The sequence below is a fragment of the Colletotrichum truncatum genome (genome assembly GCF_014235925.2).
Source record: "Colletotrichum truncatum strain CMES1059 chromosome Unknown Contig_0011, whole genome shotgun sequence".
Classification (NCBI taxonomy): Eukaryota; Fungi; Ascomycota; class Sordariomycetes; order Glomerellales; family Glomerellaceae; genus Colletotrichum; species Colletotrichum truncatum.
Window position 1 is genome coordinate 128,796 of NW_027222408.1, and position 23,570 is coordinate 152,365.

Below are 23,570 nucleotides of genomic sequence, written 5' to 3' on the forward strand. Positions count from 1 at the left end.
TGACGATGGCTCCTGTTGAGCGCTTGAGACGAAGCCGTTCTTTGGTCGGTGGGTCCCTTCCGCGATACGAAAGAGGCTCCTTCGTTCTGGGTGCATATAACGAAAGAGCTGTTTCCGCACGGCCCACCCGCACGCCTATGTTCAGCAGGTAGGGCCAAGATACAAGCGCCCGCAGAACTAGAGCAGGCAATAAGCCATTTTGGGAGCTTGGCTTGGGAGCGAGGTCAAACAGGCATTGTACAATAATGTGTGACAGAGAACCTTCTTGCCGAATGTCGTTTGATGGGGACGCAGACCCAACGGTGCAGAACAAGCTTGTGCTCGTGATTTGAGCTATATGGAGCTCCATTCAAACTATGCTGCAAATCGACTTGTTGGCCTTGCCTCTTATGCTCGTCGTCTGGTTCGGTCACGCCACGCCACGGCACTCACGACCTTTGCCTACACTTACAAGTCTGATCGTGCTCCGCCAATAGGTCGACGTACCTTGACATGTCTTCTTCCGCTTCCCACGTCGGACATGCGTAGCCGTCCCACTTGACGGCGTAGAGAACATAGCCGCCATCGGTCTCATAGCAACCCACAATAGAGTGAAGACATGACGTCCAAGCAGGATTGCTCAGCCGAGGTCGATCCACACATTCTTGCCATACTTTGACACAGTCTCCATCGTCAAAGACCCATAAAACTTGGCGATAATCTAGCCAATCCCACACGAAGGGGTGAGGAATCTCTGTAACTACGCCATAGAACACTCGGCCATCACTTTCAAAAGTGCAGATGACCTCAACTACGTCAAGTAGCGGTGACCATGCCGCATTGACCGCCGTGCCTTTATGCACCCTCATGCTTACTAATCAGCATGCGGTATGCGGTGTTTCAGTGATGCGTTGTATTACAGTAAGGATATAGAATACTGTGTAGTTAATGTCTCCCTGTGGGGTTGAAAGATGCTCTAGGAAGAAGACCACTGCAGTAAAGAGGAAAGAAGTCCAGCAGCTCTCAACATACAACCTCAATTTATATACAACCGCGCAGACAAAATCGTCTATAGGTATGCAATGCAGCCACTTTCGAACTCGCAATCTTATACTCAGCCGCGTAGATGTGCTCTTTTGTCCATGGACCACGTGCTCTCTGGTCTTGATCCGAGATGCCGTATTGACACCAAGCAATTGAGAGAAGATAACCACTGTACTACGAAGGCACTTCGAAGGCACTTCGAAGGCGAGGTTTTTGTTGGTTACAGAGAAAACCTGAAAACGTGGCTAGTTCATTGATTGTTGCTATGTACAACGTAGCTAGCAGACTTTCTCAGTACGTGAGCAGAATCTCTCCAGTATGTCCGTTATCCCCTGGATAACATACCCATCCTGAGTCGAAATACGCAGAGTAAACACCGTCTCGTCACTGCCGTCAAATTCCATCTGAATGATAACGGGCTAATAATTCTTCGCAACCTCCCGCACGACCTCCTGCGCGAGAGCAGTTACAGCGCCAGCTCGCGCGGTTGCCTTCATAACCACGTCCCTTTCTATCCAGAAATCTGTCTGTCTCGTGTACGCAACTGGCGTGTCTGGCATGTCTGGCAAGTTTGGCACTGTGCAATCATCATCGGAGGTAGCGAGGACGGTACTGGCTTTGTCAAGTTAGAGTGAGCTGGTGACGAGGATGGTGGAATTGCCTACAACTGCCAGCACGTGCCCTTTTTCGAGTATGCCCGTGCTTGGAGACATCAGGAGTCCACTTTTGCTCGAGTTCGTTTTCATCAAGAAACGAATCCTCAAAGAGGCGTCCAGTCGAATCGTCTAAGGCAGAATAGTTTTCGTGGCGAGGAGATTCCATGTTTTTGAAGTCACTCGGGACACTTCCGGCAAACGTTCTCAAGGAGTTCACTGTTCATGAAAGAGACATGATACTAGAGCTTCAGTCGCAAGTGCCATACGTTGCACTATTATACTTTTCCGCAACTGCGGAGCCCTTGGTCTTGCCGTTCTAAGAATGGCATATAAAACGACGGCACGGCGGCCTCTGCAAGGGGCAACGTATCCGTCGCTTGTCATCAAGGATTAGTGCGCAATCATGTTTTCATGAAACGAAGCCCCTTCCGACCAGAAATCTTTCGGCCGTTTTCGGGAACCTGTTATTTTTGCTGCGATTCTTACTGGAATCTGATGAATTTCATCACTATCACTGCCATCGGTTCTATCGATGTATCTCTGCTACGGTCAACCCGTCCGTAAAGCTTCCCTCCGATACGACGCAGATAATCTCCCCACAAAACACTCCCTGCCTCAATGCAAAATCAAGAAAACATCATTGCGATGACCGGCCCTGGCTTTGCCTTCCTACACTTGTTGGAACGCATCACGTGGAGGACCCCAGTTTTGGTTAGACTGATCCCCTTCTTCAGCATCTCCGTCACCATGCGCACGATTGACCTCGGCGAATCCTGCACAAATCGCGTTGCTACCGCATCGCCCTCCTTCGAAGCTACCCAGAAACAGTGCGAGTATAACACGTGGAATACTTTCAACAACTTGGGTTCTCGTGTCAGGAGGCTGATCACACCCCAATGATCTCTCACACATGCTAGCCGCACCAGCTTATCGACAACGGTGCGTAACACTCCTTCGTCCATCTTGGCACCACGCCGCAACAGGATCGACGCCATAACGGGGTCTCCATGGCACGTCGAAAGCGTCCAAGTAAGAGTCGTCGCACCATGAGAGTCACATTGGTCAATGTTCAAGAGGCCTGAAGAGAGCAACAATTCGGCCTCCCAACGACGCCTCAAGCGAACGAGCTTCAGCAAGAGCGGCCCTGTCCAGTTGCAGCGCGCAGAAATACAGACCGTCGCATCCGGGTCGGCGCCAGACTCTATGAGACGGTCGACGAGCTTTTGCTTCGCCGCCGCCGTTCTCCCGTGTGTTTTCTCAGAACGAGCCAGCAGAGCTAGCTCGAGCGGCTTCTGCTCGTAGATGCGCAGCGCCGGGTCGGCCCCTTCCACCAGGCCGTCCGACTCGCCCGTGGCGTCCGCTCCGGCTTCCAAAAGAGACAGGGCGGCAGAGAACATACCGTCTTCGCACGACATACTCAGCGCCGTCATGCGCCAGGTGTCGATCGTCGTCGGCTGGTTCACGTCCACCTCGAACCGTGCCAGGTGAGCTATGACCGTCTCCGGAGACGGTGACAATAGCGAGTGGATCAGCGGTGTGTCCCCGTTGCTGTCGACCGTGTCCACTCCCAGTCCTTTCTCCTCGATCAGATAGGTGATGACTTCGGTTAGTCCCGCAGCAGCTGCTTGGTGGAGTGCGTTGATCCCGAACTCGGGAGACTCAAGGCGCGCCCCACGCCGGAGGAGGACCATGGACGTTTCTGCATCACGGCTAAGTAGGGATATGAAAACGGGAGTGCGCAACCGGCAGTCCGGGACCCCGTCGATATCTGCACCGCGGTCGAGGAGAAACGACACGATATCAGAATAGCCTTTCGAAGCGGCCAGATATAGAGCCGTGATAAGATAAGGACTGGGCTGTTGGGCTTCGGTCAAGTACATCACGGCCGGTTTGTTGTAGTCAGCGCCGGCTCGGTAGCTATGCTCAAGCGTGGCGAGGGCTACCTGCGTGTCCGTGCAATAGGCAATGGTGTTAAAGATGGCGGAGTGACGACCCTTCTTGACGTCGTGCTGGTAAAGTTGGGGATTGAAGAACGAATGCCAGTCGCGCGAGCATCGTGCAAACTGGGATTGAACATGGGTGTCGCTATGGTTGAAGACATGCCACGCGATATCAAGGGGGATTGGTTTCATAGGGAAGGACCTTTGTAGGTATTAAGTGAGATATCTTGGTTCATGTAACCTCAGGACATGGCGCCGGGGAGGGCTTCATAATCTATGGACTCATTCACTTCTACTCGTGCAGTTGCTGTTTGTCTGCGATGAGGGGCTTCTTTTTGCTGTTCAGGCGATACTTACTTACAGCATTAGGTGCACAACGTACTGAACTCACAGGAAGCCGAAAGTGTATCTCATATTACAGTATAGTATATCTGCCAAAATTGGCTTCTACATACAATGTGGGTATTCGAATGGTCTTGTTGGCTTTGCTCGGAACTGACGTAGAGTTGAGTGTAAGCGTAGGTTGCCTCACGACGCTGCTCGCGACCGGGTTTGGGCACTTAGCTTGGTCTTGTCTCCTGTATCGTTAGTGTCTTTGAACGCCCTGCAAACAAGTTGAGAGTGTACAGTATTGTACAGTATTGTACTATAGAGGTCGAGTAAAGAGCGAGTAAAGGTTGAGAGAGCGTCGGAAAGAGGTCTTTACAGTGACATTAGTGCATTATTGGCTTATGGAAATATGCTTGCGATGGTGTTGCTAGCGATTGCAACAAGCATACTGCTTTCTCCAATTGCACACATTGTTTCCAATATCGGAGCCTTTTCCCCCCCTTTTAGGTTACTATCTACAGCTGACTTTGGAAGTCAACGTCTTCCGCTGATCCAATCATGTATGAAGAGCCGCTTCTGGCTTCAGGAGTGGGCACCCTGAACCCTGCAACAAGGACTCTGCTAGTGCTGCTAACCACAAATATACCAGTACCCCCCCACAGCATCGAAGTCAGTTTCGACCTCTTTTGAAGGGCCTTTCCAAATAAGCAACAAGCGACTCCCTTCTCTATGTCTACTGTCCCAGGGATCCGCATCCAGCTCCGATTGCCTTCACTTCATGACCCTTACCTCAAAGAGCCGGTTCTGACCATTGACAATGAACATTCTCAGCCGAGCAGCAAGGCCCTTCGGCAATGTCGTTCCGTCGCATCTGCAGACAAATTCCAGGAGCTGGTTCTGGACTGGTCTTCTCAGCCCCACGCCGCAGCAAGAGAAGCAAGGATTTGCTTTCAAACCGTGTGGTCCTCAAACATGCCGCGATATTCATTGCGACAAAGTCAAACTGGCCACTTGCATCATGAGCTCAAAGCTTCACTCAGCTTTCTCCCCTTTGCGGCTCGTCTCATCAAACGAGAAGTCCTCTCATCCTAGTCTCGCACAAACCAATGTATCCACCTTCCTCCTCTCCGACTCTGACGAGGAAAGCGGTACTTTCAAGCAGGAAAAGTGGACAGCGCCGCGGTCTCGTCCTCGACAGACGAGCTCTACGCCCAGTAAAGCGTCAAAATGCTTGGCGGCCGAAATCAAGGCTGTTTGCTCGGCAGCAGCCAAGACAACCGAAGCAAAACCCTCACCCCGAATGGCCCAAGTGTATGGAAAGACCTCTCCGCAGCGGATGCTACACCTCAGAACAACCAGCAGCGACGGTCAAACGACCACACAGGTTATTGATTGGAACACGAGTGACCCACTCACATCCCCTGCCGAGGGCGGCATCCCAAGACCAGACTCGCCCACCATATAGGTGCGTTTTTGATTTCTGTTACAACATCTTCTAGTCCTTTCTGCGTCTTCAGATGCAATATGAACTCCGTTACTTCGAACAGCCGGCATCGTTTCCAAATAAGCAGCTCTGCTCGACAACGCTTTCCTGCACTTTCATATGCAACACGACTGGAATGTGTTCGTCAAGCAGCGATAGTTTTGCTCCTAGTCAAGCCTCTATTGACAGTTGATAGCGTTCTCGTGGGATACTCTGAAAGAGATTTAATCTCTTACAGGGGTCAGCGAAAAGGGCTTCATGCTTATTCTCAACCCTCTGCAACTCTCTGATGTGTTTCCGCACGGACATCTGGCATCTTGGCATCGACACAGTTTGAACTAGCACGGCGATACCAACCCACTGGAGCTCTTCACTGATAGGGGTGCTCCATCAATTTCTTAGAGCAAACAATGGCTTTTGTGTCATCAACACCAGGGGTCTTAAGTGGGTTGAAGGGCCAGTTTTGGATTACCCAACGTCTGTTATTGGAGATGGAGAACATGTTCAACTGTGTGGATCCGGTCTAAGCTGACGTACACCACATCTACGATGTAGATCTATAAAACAAACAAAATAACCACACTGTGTAAGCAGCAAAAAGCTTACACGTCCGAGCGGAGAGAGATCAGAGAGTTGGGAATAGGATGAAGGCTTTTTCGCTGACTACTGTATTGCTTAGTGTTTGTTATTGGGAAATAATCTGTAGAAATGCGGGTTGAAGTGATTGTGGAAGATATGGTCTCTTTTGGCTGCCTTAATGCGGTGGTGGCCATTGGATCTGACTTGCACAGTGTGGCCTGACACGCTGCTGGCGTGATACCTTATGTATTTATTCCACATCTTACGATACTAGCAACTGCAGGACGGAATGTACCTTATGAGTGAGTATCTTGATGCATAACTGGTCATGAACAGGCTATCCCATTGAGTGCGGTAAAGCAACAGGTACATACCCGTGAGGGGAACCGGCCAGTTAGAATACAGCCAAGACTTTTTCTAGACAACCAAACAGTGAAGATATTTAGTACCTCTGTTATCTACATATTCTGACTATCCCATCGAGTGCCAGATGACCCCATTTTCGCCAAACGTTAAAATCTCCATTTTATAGCCACTTTTTCTCCGTACGAGAACCATACATCATCAATACTTTGTGTGCACCTTTATTCTATCGCCGTTGCGATGTAGTCTGCTGTATGGTAGGGATCGCCAATACTTGGCAACTTCTAAAGAACAGATGTACCATAAATTTAAGTACATTATTTGATGAAAATAGCAAATACTTGAGCCTTGATTGGTTTTACCCCTCCCTTGGCGAAAATGGGGTCATCTGGCACTCGATGGGATAGAACAGGTATCTAAAATTATTCGAGTTACGAAGCAGGAAGTAAAGAAAGATAGGAAAACCAGAGGTTAATTACACTACATATTCTCATGTATCCCTTTTATGAGGGGTAAAAGTGGATAAAACATTGGGAACGATGTACCTGTTGCCTTATCGCACTCGATGGGATAGATGTGTTTAGTGAAATCATCCTCTGAGGGAATTTAGACATTAGCGTGAGAAATACTTACTGAACTTTTAGCACAGTGTGGTTGGCAAATAGGGTAGCTGAGGCGGCGTAAACAACGACTGAGGGGAAGGTAGAAAAAAGGAGGTGGCAGAAAAAGAAACGGCAGAAAGGACGGCAGAAAAAGGGACGGCAGAAAAAGGGACGGCAGAAAAAGGGACGGCAGAAAAAGGGACGGCAGAAAAAGGGACGGCAGAAAAAGGGACAGCAGAAAAAGGGACGGCAGAAAAAGGGACGGCAGAAAAAGGGACGGCAGAAAAAGGGACGGCAGAAAAAGGGACGGCACAAAAAGGGACGGCACAAAAAGGGACGGCACAAAAAGGGACGGCAGAAAAAAGGTGGCAGAAACCTTGGAAAGTCAAACGGCAGCTGATGGACTGGAGCGGCAGAAAGTTGCAGTGATCAGGGGGCGGAGGCGGCAGAAAAGCCAAGGGGCAGAAAACATTGGCAGAACAAACAAGATGGGAAGGGCAAATATGGGTAGAGCTATCATGATGGCAGAATCACCATGAATCCAATCAGAATTGCTGAATATGGCAGAATTATTGTGGATCTGGCAGAAAAAGTGCCTCTCCAAGCCACCCCTTGCCAATTAAGCTCCTGAGGGCGGTGATGATGTTGGTTCCCGCAAAAAGACACTCCTACTGCGCATTGTCGCAAACACTGCTAGTAAGTTTCAACGTTTCCGAGAGAATAACCACCATTACGTTTCATAGCTGATGTCATCATGTTGAGGCTCACTGTGGGCAAGCGCGCGGGTTGACAAGCGCAATACTCTCCGATCAAGGCCCCTAGAAACTTGAATGTAGAAGACTGAAAAGAGGGCGAGGCTTACCCAGGCAAATGACCCAAGGCCTTGTCAGTATTTCTTCAAGTTGGACCTCATTTTTGCTGAGGACGGGATAGATCAATCAGAGCTTCTATGCTTATGGGTCCCATCAGATCATAACAACAACATTAATACACTTAATCACTATGTTTTCTAATCACACCCAAGATACCAGCAAGCCGTATCAATTCTAAACGCCAGGGAACGCAAATTCAACGAGGCTAGTAAGGTACCGCTCAAGTGTCGACTCATATTTGGAGATGGCTGTCGATTGCATGCATGTTAAAATAGATGTATATCATGAAGATAGGCTGCTATTATTTTCTTTAACTTATGTACTAATACTTCTGATTCATTTCTCTATCCAAGCTCCCCATGGGTGAGCCACGACCTTTTAATTTGGAACATTATTTGGCCTACAATGCGTCACCCGTTGGGTTTGCCTTCAGACAACCCTTCTCTAGCCATTTGTATCCGCCGTAATTTTTTAGTCCTTCTCCGCATGACCTGATATGAAGTCCTCAGTGAAACCCCATGTTTTATTTTCACATGACTTCTGAACGCGTCCAGCGTTTTCAGTTTCTCATATTTGCACTGGGGGTGGTGGCATTGTATATCATCGCCACGCCGGACAGCGCTCTCTCGCTCTCGGAGATGTTGATCGTCGAAATGGTCATTCCTGACTGTCGATCGACTGTACTTGAATGTTCGTTCCTCCATGCTGAGCCTCTCATCGCCGACACAATCAGGGCACTGGTTCCGATCAAGGATGAGGGGGATAGGCTTAGGTTGACATTGTTTTTGAACGTGAGGTTGAGGGATTTGACTGTCGGCGTGGATTCGATTCCGTCTGACTGTTTCTCTTTTGCCGAAAAGTGCCACCATCAAGTCAATGCCCTCGATCTGAAACTTCTCTCGTTCATCATCAGTGCAATTGGCGGGTTGATAAAACAGAATCTTGGCCAATTTGTCCCGCTCAATGATTTCCAAACTGATGGCCGGTTCAGTGTACTCCTCGTCCTCGATGCCAAGTGCCTGCTTCTCAATGTCCCAAGTTGAACAATTGTAAAAATAATAACTGCGGTACGCTTTCACGACCTTCTTGTCGCGTTGGTCTCGCTTGGTGTTGATCTTCTCCGTCAACTGTCGGATTTTGGCCTCGTTCTCCATACCTTGTATGCGATATTGACCTCCTTTCAACTCTCGTCGCTGTCGCTCCAAATCCATAATTTCCGGATCGGGCGGCATGTTCTTCCAAACCTCTTCAGGTACCATGTCTCTTGTCGCCCGAGGGTCACGTGTAAGACTGACATGTGTGAACAACTGGTAAAGTTGTCCCTCCGCATTCTCTTCGAGAAAAGCGTTCTGCAGATCGAAATTGACATTCTCATTGAGGTAAGAGCCATGAAATGTGAAGAATTTAGGATCATGACGCATCACCTGATCCCGGATGGACTCTGGGGCATTTTCTGCAGCCCAAGCTCGTCAGCATCTGTCTATGGTGATAAAAGCTCATTTATCTCACTCACCGTTGGCTGCGTTCGCCGCCCCTCTCCGAGCTGATCTCGGCGTCCACGGTTTCTCAAAGCCAGCATCAAGGCTTTGTCGGTGCATATGATCCCTTAAAGTAGCATAGGTCATAGCCATGTCTTTAGATAAGTTGTTGCCTTCGAACTTCCTAAAAAGCGGGATTTTCAGCATCGATTTCTTCCATCGTAGAGCCATGGACTTGACCGGACCCCGGATCTTCAACCCCAGAACAGCCTTCGCATCTGTTAGGCTCGCCGCCTCGAAGGCCTGGTCACGAAGTGCTAAGGCGATGATAGTGCTCACGGCACAAAATAAAAGCTTTCTTGCGGGTGTGAAGTAAAAAATAGTCCTTGAAATGATTAGCCCCAGCAAATTTGTTCGGGAGTAAAGTACACTGAAAACCAAGGATGGACGTGGCACAGATCAAAATGTTGCACACAACAATTACTCACGGCTTAGGTTTCCTATCGGCTCCCTTATGATAGATGAATTTGATCGCCATGGCTGGTATAGCCCGTCCGGTTACTGGATGACGAACAATCATCATCAATATGTCCTCGTAGCACAAGGCTTTGGGACGCCCTCGATCAGCGGTTTCCTGTCGCAACAGTTTGTCAAGCAACAGAGAATCTTCGCCTTGCGCGTCCTCATCCCAGTTGAAAAGATCCCAAGCTTCGTGTTTGGGTTTCTCCCTTTCGGCATGAACCAGCTCAGCAGGTCGTGCACCAGTGTAACACAGCAACTGATAGCAACCAGCTAGCTGGATGCGCTGTCCTTCTGACCGGAAAATACCAACATCGTACGCAATATTGAAAACCAGAAGGATTTCAAGACCTTGTACGGCAACGACCGGCTTTCCATTGATGTTGGGTGCTCGTAAGCCAAAGCGAGGAACCAAAACTCGGTCATGAAACTAGGGCAGCTCACGTTAACATGGTGACGCAGAAAGATAACTCCAGAAATGGTGGCAATTACAATGTAGAGCTCTTTGATGTCGTTCCGGTCCACATAACGACCGGCCAACTGTGTGTATAGTTGTTGGAAATGACGAATGTATACCTGCGTGGTGCCCCACGACTTGATTTTGCCTTTGGACCACTCGCAAAGTCGCAAGAAGAAATCCATCATCGTCTCTCTGGCCACAGTTGTCAAAGCCGCTTGCCAGTCACCCCACACCAACTCGTCACACTCGCCACGCTTCTGCTTCTCGCATTCAACTTCGTGCTGTTCACGGCAGTAGCTGTTTGATGCTTTAGCAACAATGGATTGCTCGTGTGTCACAGATGACTAACCGTTCCCATTTTTTGCGGACAACCGAAACATTGATCTTGGTCTCGTGGGCGTAATTTGGATTGATGAAAGGGACTGTCTTTAACTTCTTGCGGATTGCATCGTGCTCCTCCGCAGAGAACGACGGTGCGCGCCTTTTCCGCCGTTCATTCGTCTCATGTTCAGTGAATTGCTTGATAAACTGTGTGCTAGCGTTGGCATCAACAGTCTGGCAATCAAGGTGCCTCTCTCTCGGCATTGTTCGAAGGCGTAGTCTTATCACAAAACTGGTAAAAGAGTGTAGTGCGGTAGATGCAGCATGATGGAACGAGCTGAACGCAAAGCCGCGTTTTATAGCGGGCAGTAGTCATTCTGGCGAAGTAATGGCAGGTCATTGTGCAAAGCAGAAAGCGGCTCTATAAATGGCAGAAGCCAGGTAGTTGGGAAGAGGAAACCGAAGGAAACAGAATCACCGGCCGAGAGCATTTACCGGACTGTTGACAGGCGAAGACGCCGAAATCTGAACAGCAGCGGGCCCACCTTGATAAGTAGGTTTGGGAATGCCCTGTAAGTACTTAGTACTCGGCTTGGCTACCCCAAAGCTTGTCTCCCCTAACTGCTAACACCACCTAAAATAGCGACACTTTCCACCGCTTTTAGCGGCAGTAGCAGCAACTTCTCGCTTTATCTAGTAATATTACTCTAACTTATTACTTAGTATAAGACTAATTACTTTACCCTAACCTTTAATCTACTAGTATAATCTACTTATATACGACGTAAGACCTATTATTAGTATTATAGCCTTAACTTCTATTAGTAGAAACCTTACTATTACTAACTAGCCGTAATAGCAACCTATCAAAAAAAGCTTAGATACCTTATTTAATATAACGATTCTATAGTTATAAGTAAACGGAACTTTCTTACCTGCTATAGAAAAGCATACTAGATAGCATTTTTAAGTAAGAATATTAGAAGTAGCTAGAAAGTAACAAGACTATAGCCTATTTCGATAGCTTGACCGCTTATAAGCCTTCTACTACTTAAGAATGCTTCCAAGCCTTTAAAGCCAGGCTATTCTACTCCTATAAAGGCCTCTGATAGTAGAAAAGACGGAAACTAGGCATCTACTACATCTATAGTAGCCTGGTTAACGCCTAAGAAGATAGTTAATCTATATAATTAACTAAGCTTATTTAGTAAGTTAGATAAAGATTAGCAAACGTAGCGACTATTATTTCGGAAGGTTTAAAAGGGATTTAATAAAAAAGACTATCAATTAGCTATAGTAGAGAAGAAGATTGCAATATTAGAAGCAGAAGTTAAGGCTAGAATAGTACGGAAGCAGCGTAAGGTCTAAATAAGCCCAAATTCGAAGTTTGCCAACATTAAGGCAATTCACAAAGCCTAAATTAAGGCTAGCGAAATTAAGGATAGCTTAGATAAATCTAGCAAGCCTGAATTACCTACTAAAACTAGCGATAGTATCATAGTTGCAGGAGACGAATCAGACTTATAGTTATAAAGTTAATAAATACCTTATGATAACCCAATTTATGGGTGTGCGAAATGTGGGGGTGTGCGAGAAGTGGGTGTGCGACGTTAGCATGGAAAGAGAAACATGGCCATCTGAATGATCGGAGCTACTGTGGGTCAAAGCCTGCCATGTACCACCAGGTGAAAGGTAATTGCTGACACAATACCTATCTAGATGATATGTATGGCGAATTGCGGCAAAAGACAAAACAGACCCCGTGAGTGAGCCTAAGAAATTCTGCTCATTAATTGAGCTGACCAAATTGCTTAATTTTACTTAGAGTAGGCGACGCGTGGGCGCGATTGAAGAAAGATGAGGCAGAATGGAAGGCAAGAAACCCGCACGCCGGAGACTCACACCATTGAGATTTTCTACGGGTAGGGAAACGCCTCGGAGTATTTTTGGATTTCATTCGGCATCATATCTATTTTCCTTTGGCCGACGGACACAAATCTTTGCGTACTCCCAGGGTTACATCTTCACCCAAAAAGCAGAACAAATCAATACATCACTCGATGCTGTTTAGCTTATTATGATAATATCAGTTCAAGAATTATTGCTCTCAATCCAATCCAACGTCCTACAAGATATTGACATGGTGGTACGGGTCGCCTGACAATCACTTCCACTCTGAGATCGTGGAAACGGACAGAGAAGGCTAATTGATCGGTCCGAGCTAGCAGGCCAAAGACGAATGACCTGAGTAGTGCGTGTCCTTGGCACCGGTGATGTATCGGCGACCATCAGCGACATTGGAGATACAGAAGAAGGATAATTAGAACAAAAGGAAAGTTAGATGTAGAAATGTATTATTCTGGTGGATTAGAACATAGTCATTAGCTCAAAGCTTACTGTGTTCATATGAACCTTTCGACGTAACCATAGAGTTAGGATCAGTCAAGACACTAATGTACTCGGCTGACATATGTAACAACCTGTAATTAAGCGGAATTCGGCCAATTTCTCTCCGAACGAGTAGGTTATGGGGGAAAGCGTCATGCAATTGAGAATTACTGGCTACTAGGGGACCTCATTAGCACGACTACGGTGCACAGACAGGTGCACCCCTTCCAGCGGTTGAAGTGCCTGTCAGTATGAATGCGAGACATTGAGTAGAATTGCTAGTTCATGGAAAGTTAGTTTATCACGGTCGTACTCCGCAAATGCCAACCGATCCTGTTCGTCGGTCCGCACCAATGGGAGGGATGTGGTGCCGGTGTTGAATCCGAGCGTATTGAGGCCGTCGGGTCACCTTTGATACACCCCGATCTATCCTGCTAAAACGAATCTGATGAGTACCGAATCCGAAGACTGCCCGGTCCGGGCCTCATTTGCTAGGTCTCAGCATGTTGCTTGGGCGCCGAAGCTGTGTTTGGTGTCTGCGAGACTCTACAGAATGCGTACCGGGTCTCCAGTACCTCACTATCGAGCACCAGATAGCAGTTTTTCGGGTTTGAGAAAGATCGAAAATTCGGATATCTGCAAGACGCGGCATTTGGCGTAAGCTATGAACGGTAGGTGAGATTGAACAGACATATAAACCTCGCATGACGAATCTTGGGACGATATACTTACTTCTTTACTATCTTTGGGTTTCCAAGCCATATTTCTCTGAAAAAGAATCAATAGTTCAAAAGCTCTTATAAATTCTGAAGTCTTTCTGTGGACAAAATGCGTTTTCAAGTTGCAATCGCCATGTTTGCTGCTGCCGCTGCCGCTGCACCCACCTCTGGCGAACATGTAGGTTCTTCACGACAGTTGTACATCTAGTTAATCTGGTGGCAATATGCTAATTTCAGCTCACGATAGGTTCACAAAGATGAAGCATCCGTGGTGAAGCGTGCCCCCGAAGGGTTAGGATACTCTTATAAGGACTTTGAAAAGGCTCCTGTCGAGAAACGCAAGCCTGAAGGACTGGGATATTCTTACAAGGACTTTGAAAAAGCTCCTGTTGAGAAGCGTAAGCCCGAGGGACTGGGGTACTCTTACAAGGACTTCGAAAAAGCTCCTGTTGAAAAGCGTAAGCCCGAGGGACTGGGGTACTCTTACAAGGACTTCGAAAAAGCCCCTGTTGAAAAGCGTAAGCCCGAGGGACTGGGGTACTCTTACAAGGACTTCGAGACTGCTCCTGATTCCTGAGCTACTCGGTGTCTTAAACACATGGAATGCCTGCAGCTAGCTTCCCTTCGTCGCGGAGCCCTCGTCATGGAAAAGATACAGAGGACTGCGGCCCAACAGGCCATTCTCGATAGACCAAGGACATTCATAGAATACCTATAGAACAGGTTGCTAAACACTCTTTTCCCAGTGTCCGGTTCACACTTTTGTAGGCTTGGAGCAAGTATGGTCACAATAAGAATCCGGTATTGTAGTAACGTTGATTGCCACGTCGCCCAAGTGCGCCAGACCAACCGTAGCCCCTTTTGATATATTTTTTCTATAGATCGCGTAACAAAGCTTGTAAGAGAATCCTTTTCTATGCATCAGAAAATGATTATAGCCAAAGCGTGGAAAGCCATTGCTTTGCCATGTCCTGTGGACTGCTACGGTTTTTTAATATTCAAGAGCAACTGACTAGATTGAAAGCCGAGAAGATTTGCACAAGTCTCCTCTCGTTGAAGGATATGATAGCCCTATTGGCTAGTCTAATTTTCGCCTTTGTCAAGGACTGTCAGTTGTCGGTTCCCATAGATTGACTATTCTCTCGAAAAGTTGCGAGTTTACCAGTTCGAGGTAAAACTAGAGTCTGAAACATCGATAAGTAATACGCTACTAATACCCACTAGCAATAAGTGGCTCCATTAAGGACGACCATAGGCAATACGACACCTCCGCCCAGGAAACGCCGTCGAAGAGTTACCCTATCCTCAACGGATTGCCGAAACAATTCGGCTCCGTATGCTTTCTTCTCAAGGCCATCACGGTCGCACATGCTGAGCCTTGGAAAGCTATCTCGCCATTTTCCCGGCTTTTTACGCAGGGCGAGCCTGCGTCCCGTGCAGCTTTGTTCCTGGCACTGAGGTAAGGGCATAGCTGGGCTCCCACAGAAAGGTACATAATGTAAATGAGGTTTGTATCTCCATTCAGGAGGCTCCATTCGCTATACTTGCCCAAGCTCTAGCAGTTATTTAGCATAGACATGGTCGCAATAGAAGGCGAATTGTGATAATAGGGAAGACCATAAAGGATGGTAAAAAAATACAAAACATACAACACCAGGTATTCGCTGGTCGTCACCGACCCAACTACTAATCCGGCCCTCATTGGCTTATCTATGGGAGAGCGGACGGGATCCCGAGTTTTCCAATGGGTATGGTCGTATGTGACCGTTTTAGCATGTAATCTGCTTATATTGATGTCCTGCACATAGTCTGACTACCTAGGTTAGGCATGTAGCTATACCGATTAGAGGAAAACTGTTAAGACTTTCTTCTTCTAGGCATAACGTTCTGGGAGAGTATTGCTAAGCGACTAAGATGCCCCCTTAAAGATATCTTTGTGAGCCTCCTGGTTCTCCTCCGTTGCTATGAAAGGTATCTAAAGCTAACAATATATAGGTTATAGTATCTAGTTACTCTTTCGTAGCATCGCCTTACAGGACCGTTCCCGATTTAGTAGAGATAAGAATAAAAACTAATACTAAAATAAAATTTAGGAAGGAAGCTAAGTTTATACTTTAAGCTTATATAACCCCTGATTCTACCTTTCTGATCTTTCATGGCGATGCTATAGAAGAAAGAAGTCTTATAATGATTAGCACCCGGCATCTTCAACGTTAAGGTCGACCACCTAACAATAATCAGGCTATTCACAAGGCAGCTATCATCTAGCATCGTAAATGGGATGCCAGTTTGGGCATGACATCCGCCGCCAAAGTGCAAGATACCTACTCGTCCCCGTCAACATCAATCCGCCTTCCCTGCCTATCAGCGGACTACTATCGGGCTTCTCAACACTCTCTACACCTCCTCGTACAGCCCTTCGTAGGCCCTACCTTCAGCCTTGCTCCAGGCACCCAAGCTCACAACTCCAAAGCGGTTCGGTCAGAGCCTTACCTTCCCGCGTAGGGCCTGGGTATACACAAGCTCATTTCCAGCACAGACACCGTTAATATCAACCTCCTTACTAAATAGGCTAGAGTAAGTAGCCTTAAACTAGTTCTATAATACCGGGTGCTTAATATAGAAGTATTATAGGTTTTTGTTTAAGGGGCTAACGAACGACGAATAATTACAGGATTTTGCTTCCCTTTTAGCTATACGGCTCGGAGCGACAGCCCGTCAAGCTATTGATTTTAGACCCTGCTGCTTGTTTAGACCCCCTAGAAGTAAAAGTACTAGTAAGGTTTATAATGATTAAAGTTATTCCTAAGATAGACGGTAATTATTTAATTTATAGTTTAATAAGGAAGAAATATTAATAATAAAAGGAAAAATTCGTAAGAAAAGAGGAGAAAGTATATAATTAAGCATAACTATCCTATAAGTAAGTATATAACTAACTAAGTTAGGAAGACTAGCCTAGAGTAGATTTAGTTATAATTTATCTTTGTAATTAAGAAACGTAACTACTTTGTAAGTTAGATAGGCAGGCTTTAGAGTATCTAAAGAAGGAAAGGTAAGAATTAGAAGGAAGGGTAGAAGGGACTAAGGAGAGGCTAAGGCTCTAACTATCGTTACTATCGACTTGTTATAGTTATTATATCTATGCCTAAGAAAATAAGTATAAAGTCGTATTAAGCCTAAGAGTATTATCTATTAAGTATATCGAAAGTTTTAAAGGTATATTAAAAACGTAATAAGGAGAAGATAGTTGATAAGGTAATTAAATATAAATAGCATTCTTAATCTTCGTTCCTCCTTGCTTATAACATTCTATTATAACCTAGTAGTCCCTCGCCTACTAGCCTTAGAGCGGGCTAGCAAACGCGTCCGTTAGTCGGTCTGCTCGGACCTGTTTTATCTAGTCCTCGACGTTAGGGATAGCAGCCTAGTTTGCGGTAATAGTCTCGGGGGTCAGGATTTTCTTAATGTCTCGGTTCTGGCTGTCGACCTACTCCTGGTAGCCTATCGGCGTTGTCTTGACGTTAATAGCTGGGATATAGGCTACGAAGTCCTTCTTGATCTAGTAGTCATGGTCGGCCGTGCGCGCGGCTAACACCGAGGTACGGCTCTCCTCGACCCGATCAAAGAGGAACTTGACGTCGGGACGGTCGAAGGTCGCTTGGGGGAGCGTACTTTTGACGTAGGCCATCCGATCGAAGATGGAATTCAGCGACCCGTCGTAGCCCCTCTTCTTACCGAGAACCACGCCGTTCTTAATAATATCGGCCCCATGATATGCAGGGAGAGCGCCGTCCTTAAAGAGGCGGTAGGGCAGGTTACGACCATCAGTAGCATCGTACTTAATAATATTTTCCGCCGTTTTCTTTATGTCAAAGTCGAGCTTTTCTTCGTCTTACTTAACGCTATCAACGAAGAGCTGGTTCTTATAGTTCTTACCCTTGTTGCTATCGATATGCCTAATAAACTCGCCGAGAGTATAGACCGTCCTGGCTGGTTGTTTTGGTTTATAGTAAAGATATTTAGGCTTATTATTACCCGGGTCCTCATAAAGCAGCTCCTCCCTAGTAGGCTACTTTACATACTTTGCGCCTACTATTCGCTGGTCCTCCGGTAAAAGCTGGTCGATTCGGTATGCATAGAAGAATAGGATCTTCTCATATACTGCTCGTCTGCCGGCGCCCAAGGCTCCGGGAACGAGCCAGAGCAGGCTGAGGATGAAGACGGGAAACCGCATAATGAGGGACTGCTATGAAGAAAACGTGGCGACGAGGAAACGAAGGTGCGAATGAAGGAGTGTATAAAGAAACGAATGCGTAAATAGGCTAAAAGAGCAACAGCGTTACCTCTACTATCCCCGTTATCCCGTTCGGTTACGATTCCTAAACGTTAAGATTTTCGGCTATCTATAACGGCAGTATAAACATGTTATAGATGCAAGGAACGACAAGAGATGTTAGACTATAAGATGGAAAATAAAATAAGATAGGAAATAAGATAGAACAAAGTAATAAGGTGATCCACCGGTCAGCCCTGTCGTAAGGCCTGATTTTGCTATGTCGAGTATCTCATATCCGTACCTGCGTCAATATAGACCGTAGGGTGTGGGCCAAACAGGTGACCGCTCACAGGGCTTGCACCCCGGTCCCTGGGTCAGCCTCTGCCTGACCATGAGGGGGCATATTGTTACGACCCGTAAACAAGGATAACAGCTGAACGACCCACTTGGGCGTCGGGCGGCTAGAACAGGACATTTGTACTGCAGGATCACGGGAACAACAGGGACTCACTCGGGAACGGAAGAACTATGGTACAAGTCACGTGATGATAAGATAAGACTGAGCAGGTAGTATGGGTCACTGAGCGCTCAGTCAGAGCTACTGAGCGCTCACCAACGATCACTGATCGCTCACCGGTACCTGATCAGTGATCAGCGACAAGACACAGGGACTGTCCAGGACTTGTATATAGTATGACCTGAGCTCGGCCCATGGTCAGACTTCCATAGCTCTTCAGCAATCAACTTTGTGATTACCCTAACCGGTACTTTCAGCTATACCTAAGTGACGACTACTCTACGACTCTTGTTGAGGCCTTGACTGATCACCAAGACCTTTGAAGATCTACGATTCAATCGACCAGACCCTAGAACGACTGTTACTGTTGTCAATCCCTGGCTTACTGTTAACACAAACCCACTGTCAGTTAGCTGGCCGTAACACTTTGATTGCTCCTGTTCAGTAAGTCACCTTTTGAGAACTACTAAACAGTATAGACAAGATGTCTTCTCGCGCTTCTGCCAAATCACCCACTCCAGGATCCTCATCCTCTTCGCGCAACCAGCCTTAGAGCCTTGCGCAGGAGCCCGCCAACACTGAGGACTTCGACATGCCGGACCTCAAGTACGACTCCGATGGAGATGGCTCTTTCACCAAGGAAAGCTACGATAAGCTCCGACGCATAATCCAGAAACAAGAAGCCGAGACAAAAGACATGCAGAAAATCGTCAACGAAAACCGACAAGCAATAGAAAACCTCAACAAGCAACTCCAGCACGCTGGACAGGCCTATAAGAAGCTGGAAGAAGACATCAAGGGGGACGCCAACCTCCGGAAGATCCAGGAACTCCAGGGGGAAATCACCACCCTCCGGGCCGCCGCCAACATCGTCACCACGCCCGTCCACGGAGGACGACAAAAGCTCAAGCTCAGTGCGCCTGTCACCTACGACGGAACCCCCGGGACCCTCAAAGGATTCCTGATTCAGGTCAAAAATTACTAGAACTTTTACTATGGAGATTTTACTAACGAAACCGAAAAAGTAGTACACGCAGCCACCTACCTCCGAGGAAAGGCCCTTAAGTGGTTTGAACCAATCCAGGAAGAATACCTTAAATGCGAGACCCTCGACGAGTGCACCACCGAGACCCGCGACATCTACGCTAATTTTAAAGGATTCGAGGATACGCTTAGGCTATTCTTCCAAGACCCCGACGAAAAGCGACAAGCCGAACGAGATCTAGCACAACTTAAGCAGACTAAGTCCGCTAAAGACTACTCCGCTAATTTCCGACAACTCAGCGTTCAACTCGACCTCACCGAGGAAACCAAGATCTTCATGTTCTATCAAGGACTAAAGGACGAAGTCAAGGACGAGATCATCAAGATTGATCGACCTGACGACTTTCTCCAGTACGCCGAACTCGCCATCAAAATCGACAACCGGCTTTTCGAACGACGAAAGGAAAGAGGCGAAAAACGACAAAACCCCAACTTAGGACGCAAGTACCAGTGGCAGCCTCAGCACCAGTTCAACAACCAGCGAAACGACAATAGACCCCGCAACAACTGGAACAACCCCCGACAAAGTACTGCCTATGGTCACCACAGTAGACCAATAGACCTTAGTGCTACACAGAGAAACGACAAAAAGAACGACAGTTGGAAGAAAGATAGACAGTGCTATAACTACCAGAAGATTGGATACCTAGCATACGAATGCAGGTCACCCAAGAAGGAACGCTTCCAACCGGTACTAGAGAAACGACAAGCGAGTATCGCCACGAAGACGATCCCTCATGAACAACTCAACTAGACCACCTGCTTCGATGACAACTGCCATATCCACTCTAGCAGTAAGGAACACGCAGGATGGTACCCCCAGAAACCTCAAGAACGATCTGGTTACGACACTACCAACGCACCTAAACGGACCCTCGCTGTAGGATATAGAAGCAACAGCAAAATCGAGCGCAAGACAATCGAACAGCTTGACAGTATGAACGACAACGAGGAATTAGAACAAGACAATCAGCGAAGACTGAACCTCCTCTACGCAGGACGACAAGCCAACCTGTAGCGGATTTAATAGGACTTACAAAACCCTATGTGGCAACGACAACTCGGTGCGCTGGACGCACACATCGAACGACGACAACATGCACAAGGAGATCCCGCACGGATCCGCCAAATCAACCAAGAACTGGAAGAACAGGTCGAATCAGAAACGACCAAGAACACCCCTAACGACTCGGAAACACCTCGCGATGTTGCCCGCCAACATGCCCAACTGGAAGTCGCCTTTGAAGTCGCTTCAGTCAACGACACCAGCTCTGGAGAGGACTCTGACGAAGAAATACAGTGGTATCACTGCTACCAAGACCAGTGCAGAGTCCACTATATCAAGAAAGACGAAGCATGGAAGAAACAGCAAGAAAACGACGAACAAGGAACGGGCGAGCAGTCAAAAAACTAGACTCGCCTACCGAAGACAAGGGACAACGACAGGCAGCCCAGACAAGGTCCCTATGTAGCGCAACGACGCCCACGACACAACGACACGAGCATGTACAAGTCCAAATACAGCTCAACGGAAGAACAGCTACCGCCATGATCGACAGCGGAGCCCAAGGAAACTTCATATCACCAAGAACGGTGAATGAAAGAAAGATAACCTGGAAAAGAAAAGCAGCCGAAGACTGCTACGAACTTAGCACCGTTGAAGGAGAACAAGTCCAGTACGGCGGAGGACGCATTGTTATGGAGACAGCGCAACTCCTAATGCAGATCCATGGCCAGAATGAGCGACTCAACTTCGATATTACGGAGATAGGAGACAAGTACGATGTCATCCTTGGAAGACCATGGTTATACGACAGTAACCCACGGATAGATTGGAGAACAGGCCAACTCCATTGGGACCAGGATTCAGTCACTGAGAAGCAACCACGGAACGGTGCCTCAAACGAACCTCTCAAGACTCCTGAAGCGAAGAGATTTCTAGCATACCTACGGATAAAGGATGCAAACGCCAGGACGTTATCAGCAACAGACATCGGCAAGGAAGACCGACTTCTGTCTATCCCAGAAGAATACCGGCAATACCAGAAGCTATTCGCCGAAGAACTCGAGACCGGACTCCCGGAACACAGCAACTACGACCACGAGATACCCCTTAAGGAAGGGAAGGAGCCAAAGCTAGAAGCAATCTACGGACTCAACCAGAAAGAAATGGAAGCACTCGACGCTTACCTCGAAGAAAATCTACAGAAGGGATACATCAGACCCTCTACATCACCAGCGGGATACCCAATCCTGTTCGTACCAAAAAAGAACGGCAAACTACGACTCTGCGTCGACTACCGGAAACTCAACGACATTACGATCAAGAACTGCTACCCACTACCGCTTATCTCCGAACTACGAGACCTGTTGCACGGAGCACAGTGGTTTACAGCACTCGACCTAAAAGGAGCCTATAACCTGATCCGGATGAAATCAGGTGAAGAATGGAAGATAGCGTTTCGAACACGCCGAGGACATTACGAGTACCTTGTGATGCCCTTCGGACTTACCAACGTACCCGCGACATTCCAGACGATGATCAACCACGTCTTACGAGAATTTCTAGATGTGTTCGTCGTAGTTTACCTTGACGACATCCTAATCTTCTCCAAGACTCTGGAAGACCACAAAAAACACGTACACCAAGTACTGCGGAAACTGCAAGACGCCAAACTCCTAGTGGAACCCGAGAAGAGCAAGTTTCACGCCAAAGAAGTCGAATTCCTAGGTTTTACGATAGCCCCAGGAATCCTCAAAATATCTAAAGACAAAATCGCAGCAGTACGAGACTGGCCTATACCACAGAACGTTAAGGACGTACAATCCTTTATTGGATATGTGAACTACTACCGACGGTTCCTAGAAGGGTACTCAGACAAAAACGACCCTCTCACGAGACTCTCGAAGAAAGATGTTCCCTAGCAATAGGAAGAAGAACAAGAACAAGCCTTCAACGAGATCAAACAACAAGTCACATCGGAACCAATACTTGTTATACCAAACCCCGAGAAACCATTCGAAGTCGAGACCGACTCCTCAGACTACGCTATAGGAGGACAACTAGGCCAACGAGACGACGAAGGACGACTACACCCTTGCGCCTTCTTCTCACGCAAGTTACACGGCCCAGAACTCAACTACCAGATACACGACAAGGAACTCATGGCAATTATCGAAGCATTCAAAGAATGGAGACCGCAACTCTCAGGAACCAAGTACGAGGTCAAAGTATACACCGACCACAAGAATCTCGCACACTTCACCACATCGAAAGATCTTAACAAACGACAAATTCGATGGTCCGAATTCTTGTCAGAATTCAATTTCAGAATCGTCTACCGGAAAGGCAAAGAAAACGGCAGGGCCGACGCCCTCAGCCGAAGACCGGACCATGAGGTCCAGGTACCTGAGGAAACCCGAGTTATCCTCAAAGCAGATAAAAACGGAGACCTTGTGCCAGCAGCCAGACTCTTAATGATGGCCAGAAGAGACAGTACCAGCACGCCTGGAAGGATGTCTCCTGAAGCCATTAGGGAGATACACTCCGCACCCGCACACGGTCACCAAGGCGTAACTAAGACATGGAAACGCATCCGCCAACACTACGACAAAACGGCTACACGACAAGAAGTATCTTTAGCGATTAAGGACTGTGAGGTTTGTGCGAAAAGCAAACCCAGCCGACATCAGCCTTATGGAAAGATACAGCCGCTCCCAGTGCCGCAAACCGCATGGGAATCCATCTCGCTGGACTTCGTCACTAAGTTACCTAAGTCCCGTGAACCGATGACCAACGTCCACTACGACAGTGTCCTCGTCATCGTCGACAGACTCACAAAGTATTCGTACTTCATCCCGTACATGGAGTCTAGCACTGCAGAAGACCTCGCCTACAAGTTTCTGCAGGTGATCGTAAGCCAACACGGAATGCCGAAGGAAATCGTATCCGACAGAGACAAGCTGTTCACTTCCAAGTTTTGGAGATCCCTGATCT

General features: G+C 47.5%; 8 protein-coding genes across 8 annotated transcripts, besides 1 other annotated feature; 3 read left to right on the forward strand and 5 right to left on the reverse strand.

The window, feature by feature from the left end:
• Positions 1 to 428: 428 nt before the first annotated feature.
• CTRU02_214369 (uncharacterized protein) lies at positions 429 to 848 on the reverse strand (the record flags this gene model as incomplete). The annotated part of the gene is made up of 1 exon (XM_036731761.1): positions 429 to 848. One exon carries the CDS (start codon positions 846 to 848, stop codon positions 429 to 431), a length of 420 nt encoding a protein of 139 aa, XP_036576533.1.
• A 594-nt stretch (positions 849 to 1,442) lies between these two features.
• CTRU02_214370 (uncharacterized protein) lies at positions 1,443 to 1,845 on the reverse strand (the record flags this gene model as incomplete). Its single annotated transcript, XM_036731760.1, has 2 exons — positions 1,443 to 1,639; positions 1,689 to 1,845. 2 exons carry the CDS (start codon positions 1,843 to 1,845, stop codon positions 1,443 to 1,445), a joined length of 354 nt encoding a protein of 117 aa, XP_036576532.1.
• Positions 1,846 to 2,305: 460 nt separating this feature from the next.
• Positions 2,306 to 3,811, reverse strand: CTRU02_214371 (ankyrin repeat protein; the record flags this gene model as incomplete). The annotated part of the gene is made up of 1 exon (XM_036731759.1): positions 2,306 to 3,811. One exon carries the CDS (start codon positions 3,809 to 3,811, stop codon positions 2,306 to 2,308), a length of 1,506 nt encoding a protein of 501 aa, XP_036576531.1.
• Positions 3,812 to 5,055: 1,244 nt separating this feature from the next.
• CTRU02_214372 (uncharacterized protein) lies at positions 5,056 to 5,722 on the forward strand (the record flags this gene model as incomplete). Its single annotated transcript, XM_036731758.1, has 2 exons — positions 5,056 to 5,414; positions 5,629 to 5,722. 2 exons carry the CDS (start codon positions 5,056 to 5,058, stop codon positions 5,720 to 5,722), a joined length of 453 nt encoding a protein of 150 aa, XP_036576530.1.
• Positions 5,723 to 8,258: 2,536 nt separating this feature from the next.
• On the reverse strand, positions 8,259 to 10,890 carry CTRU02_214373 (FluG domain-containing protein; the record flags this gene model as incomplete). The annotated part of the gene is made up of 5 exons (XM_036731757.1): positions 8,259 to 9,301; positions 9,362 to 9,726; positions 9,815 to 10,275; positions 10,338 to 10,602; positions 10,655 to 10,890. The coding sequence occupies 5 exons, from the start codon at positions 10,888 to 10,890 to the stop codon at positions 8,259 to 8,261; spliced, it is 2,370 nt and encodes a 789-aa protein (XP_036576529.1).
• A 2,952-nt stretch (positions 10,891 to 13,842) lies between these two features.
• Positions 13,843 to 14,310, forward strand: CTRU02_214374 (uncharacterized protein; the record flags this gene model as incomplete). Its single annotated transcript, XM_036731755.2, has 2 exons — positions 13,843 to 13,911; positions 13,981 to 14,310. 2 exons carry the CDS (start codon positions 13,843 to 13,845, stop codon positions 14,308 to 14,310), a joined length of 399 nt encoding a protein of 132 aa, XP_036576527.2.
• Positions 14,311 to 15,445: 1,135 nt separating this feature from the next.
• Positions 15,446 to 15,541: a sequence feature (Protein overlapping with rRNA (CTRU02_214375, KAL0930300.1) was converted to a misc_feature.).
• Positions 15,542 to 17,295: 1,754 nt separating this feature from the next.
• On the reverse strand, positions 17,296 to 17,970 carry CTRU02_214376 (uncharacterized protein; the record flags this gene model as incomplete). Its single annotated transcript, XM_036731754.1, has 3 exons — positions 17,296 to 17,627; positions 17,673 to 17,722; positions 17,819 to 17,970. 3 exons carry the CDS (start codon positions 17,968 to 17,970, stop codon positions 17,296 to 17,298), a joined length of 534 nt encoding a protein of 177 aa, XP_036576526.1.
• Positions 17,971 to 19,121: 1,151 nt separating this feature from the next.
• Positions 19,122 to 20,591, forward strand: CTRU02_214377 (reverse transcriptase domain protein; the record flags this gene model as incomplete). Its single annotated transcript, XM_070206234.1, has 3 exons — positions 19,122 to 19,443; positions 19,555 to 20,264; positions 20,328 to 20,591. 3 exons carry the CDS (start codon positions 19,122 to 19,124, stop codon positions 20,589 to 20,591), a joined length of 1,296 nt encoding a protein of 431 aa, XP_070060008.1.
• Between the last annotated feature and the right edge of the window lie 2,979 nt (positions 20,592 to 23,570).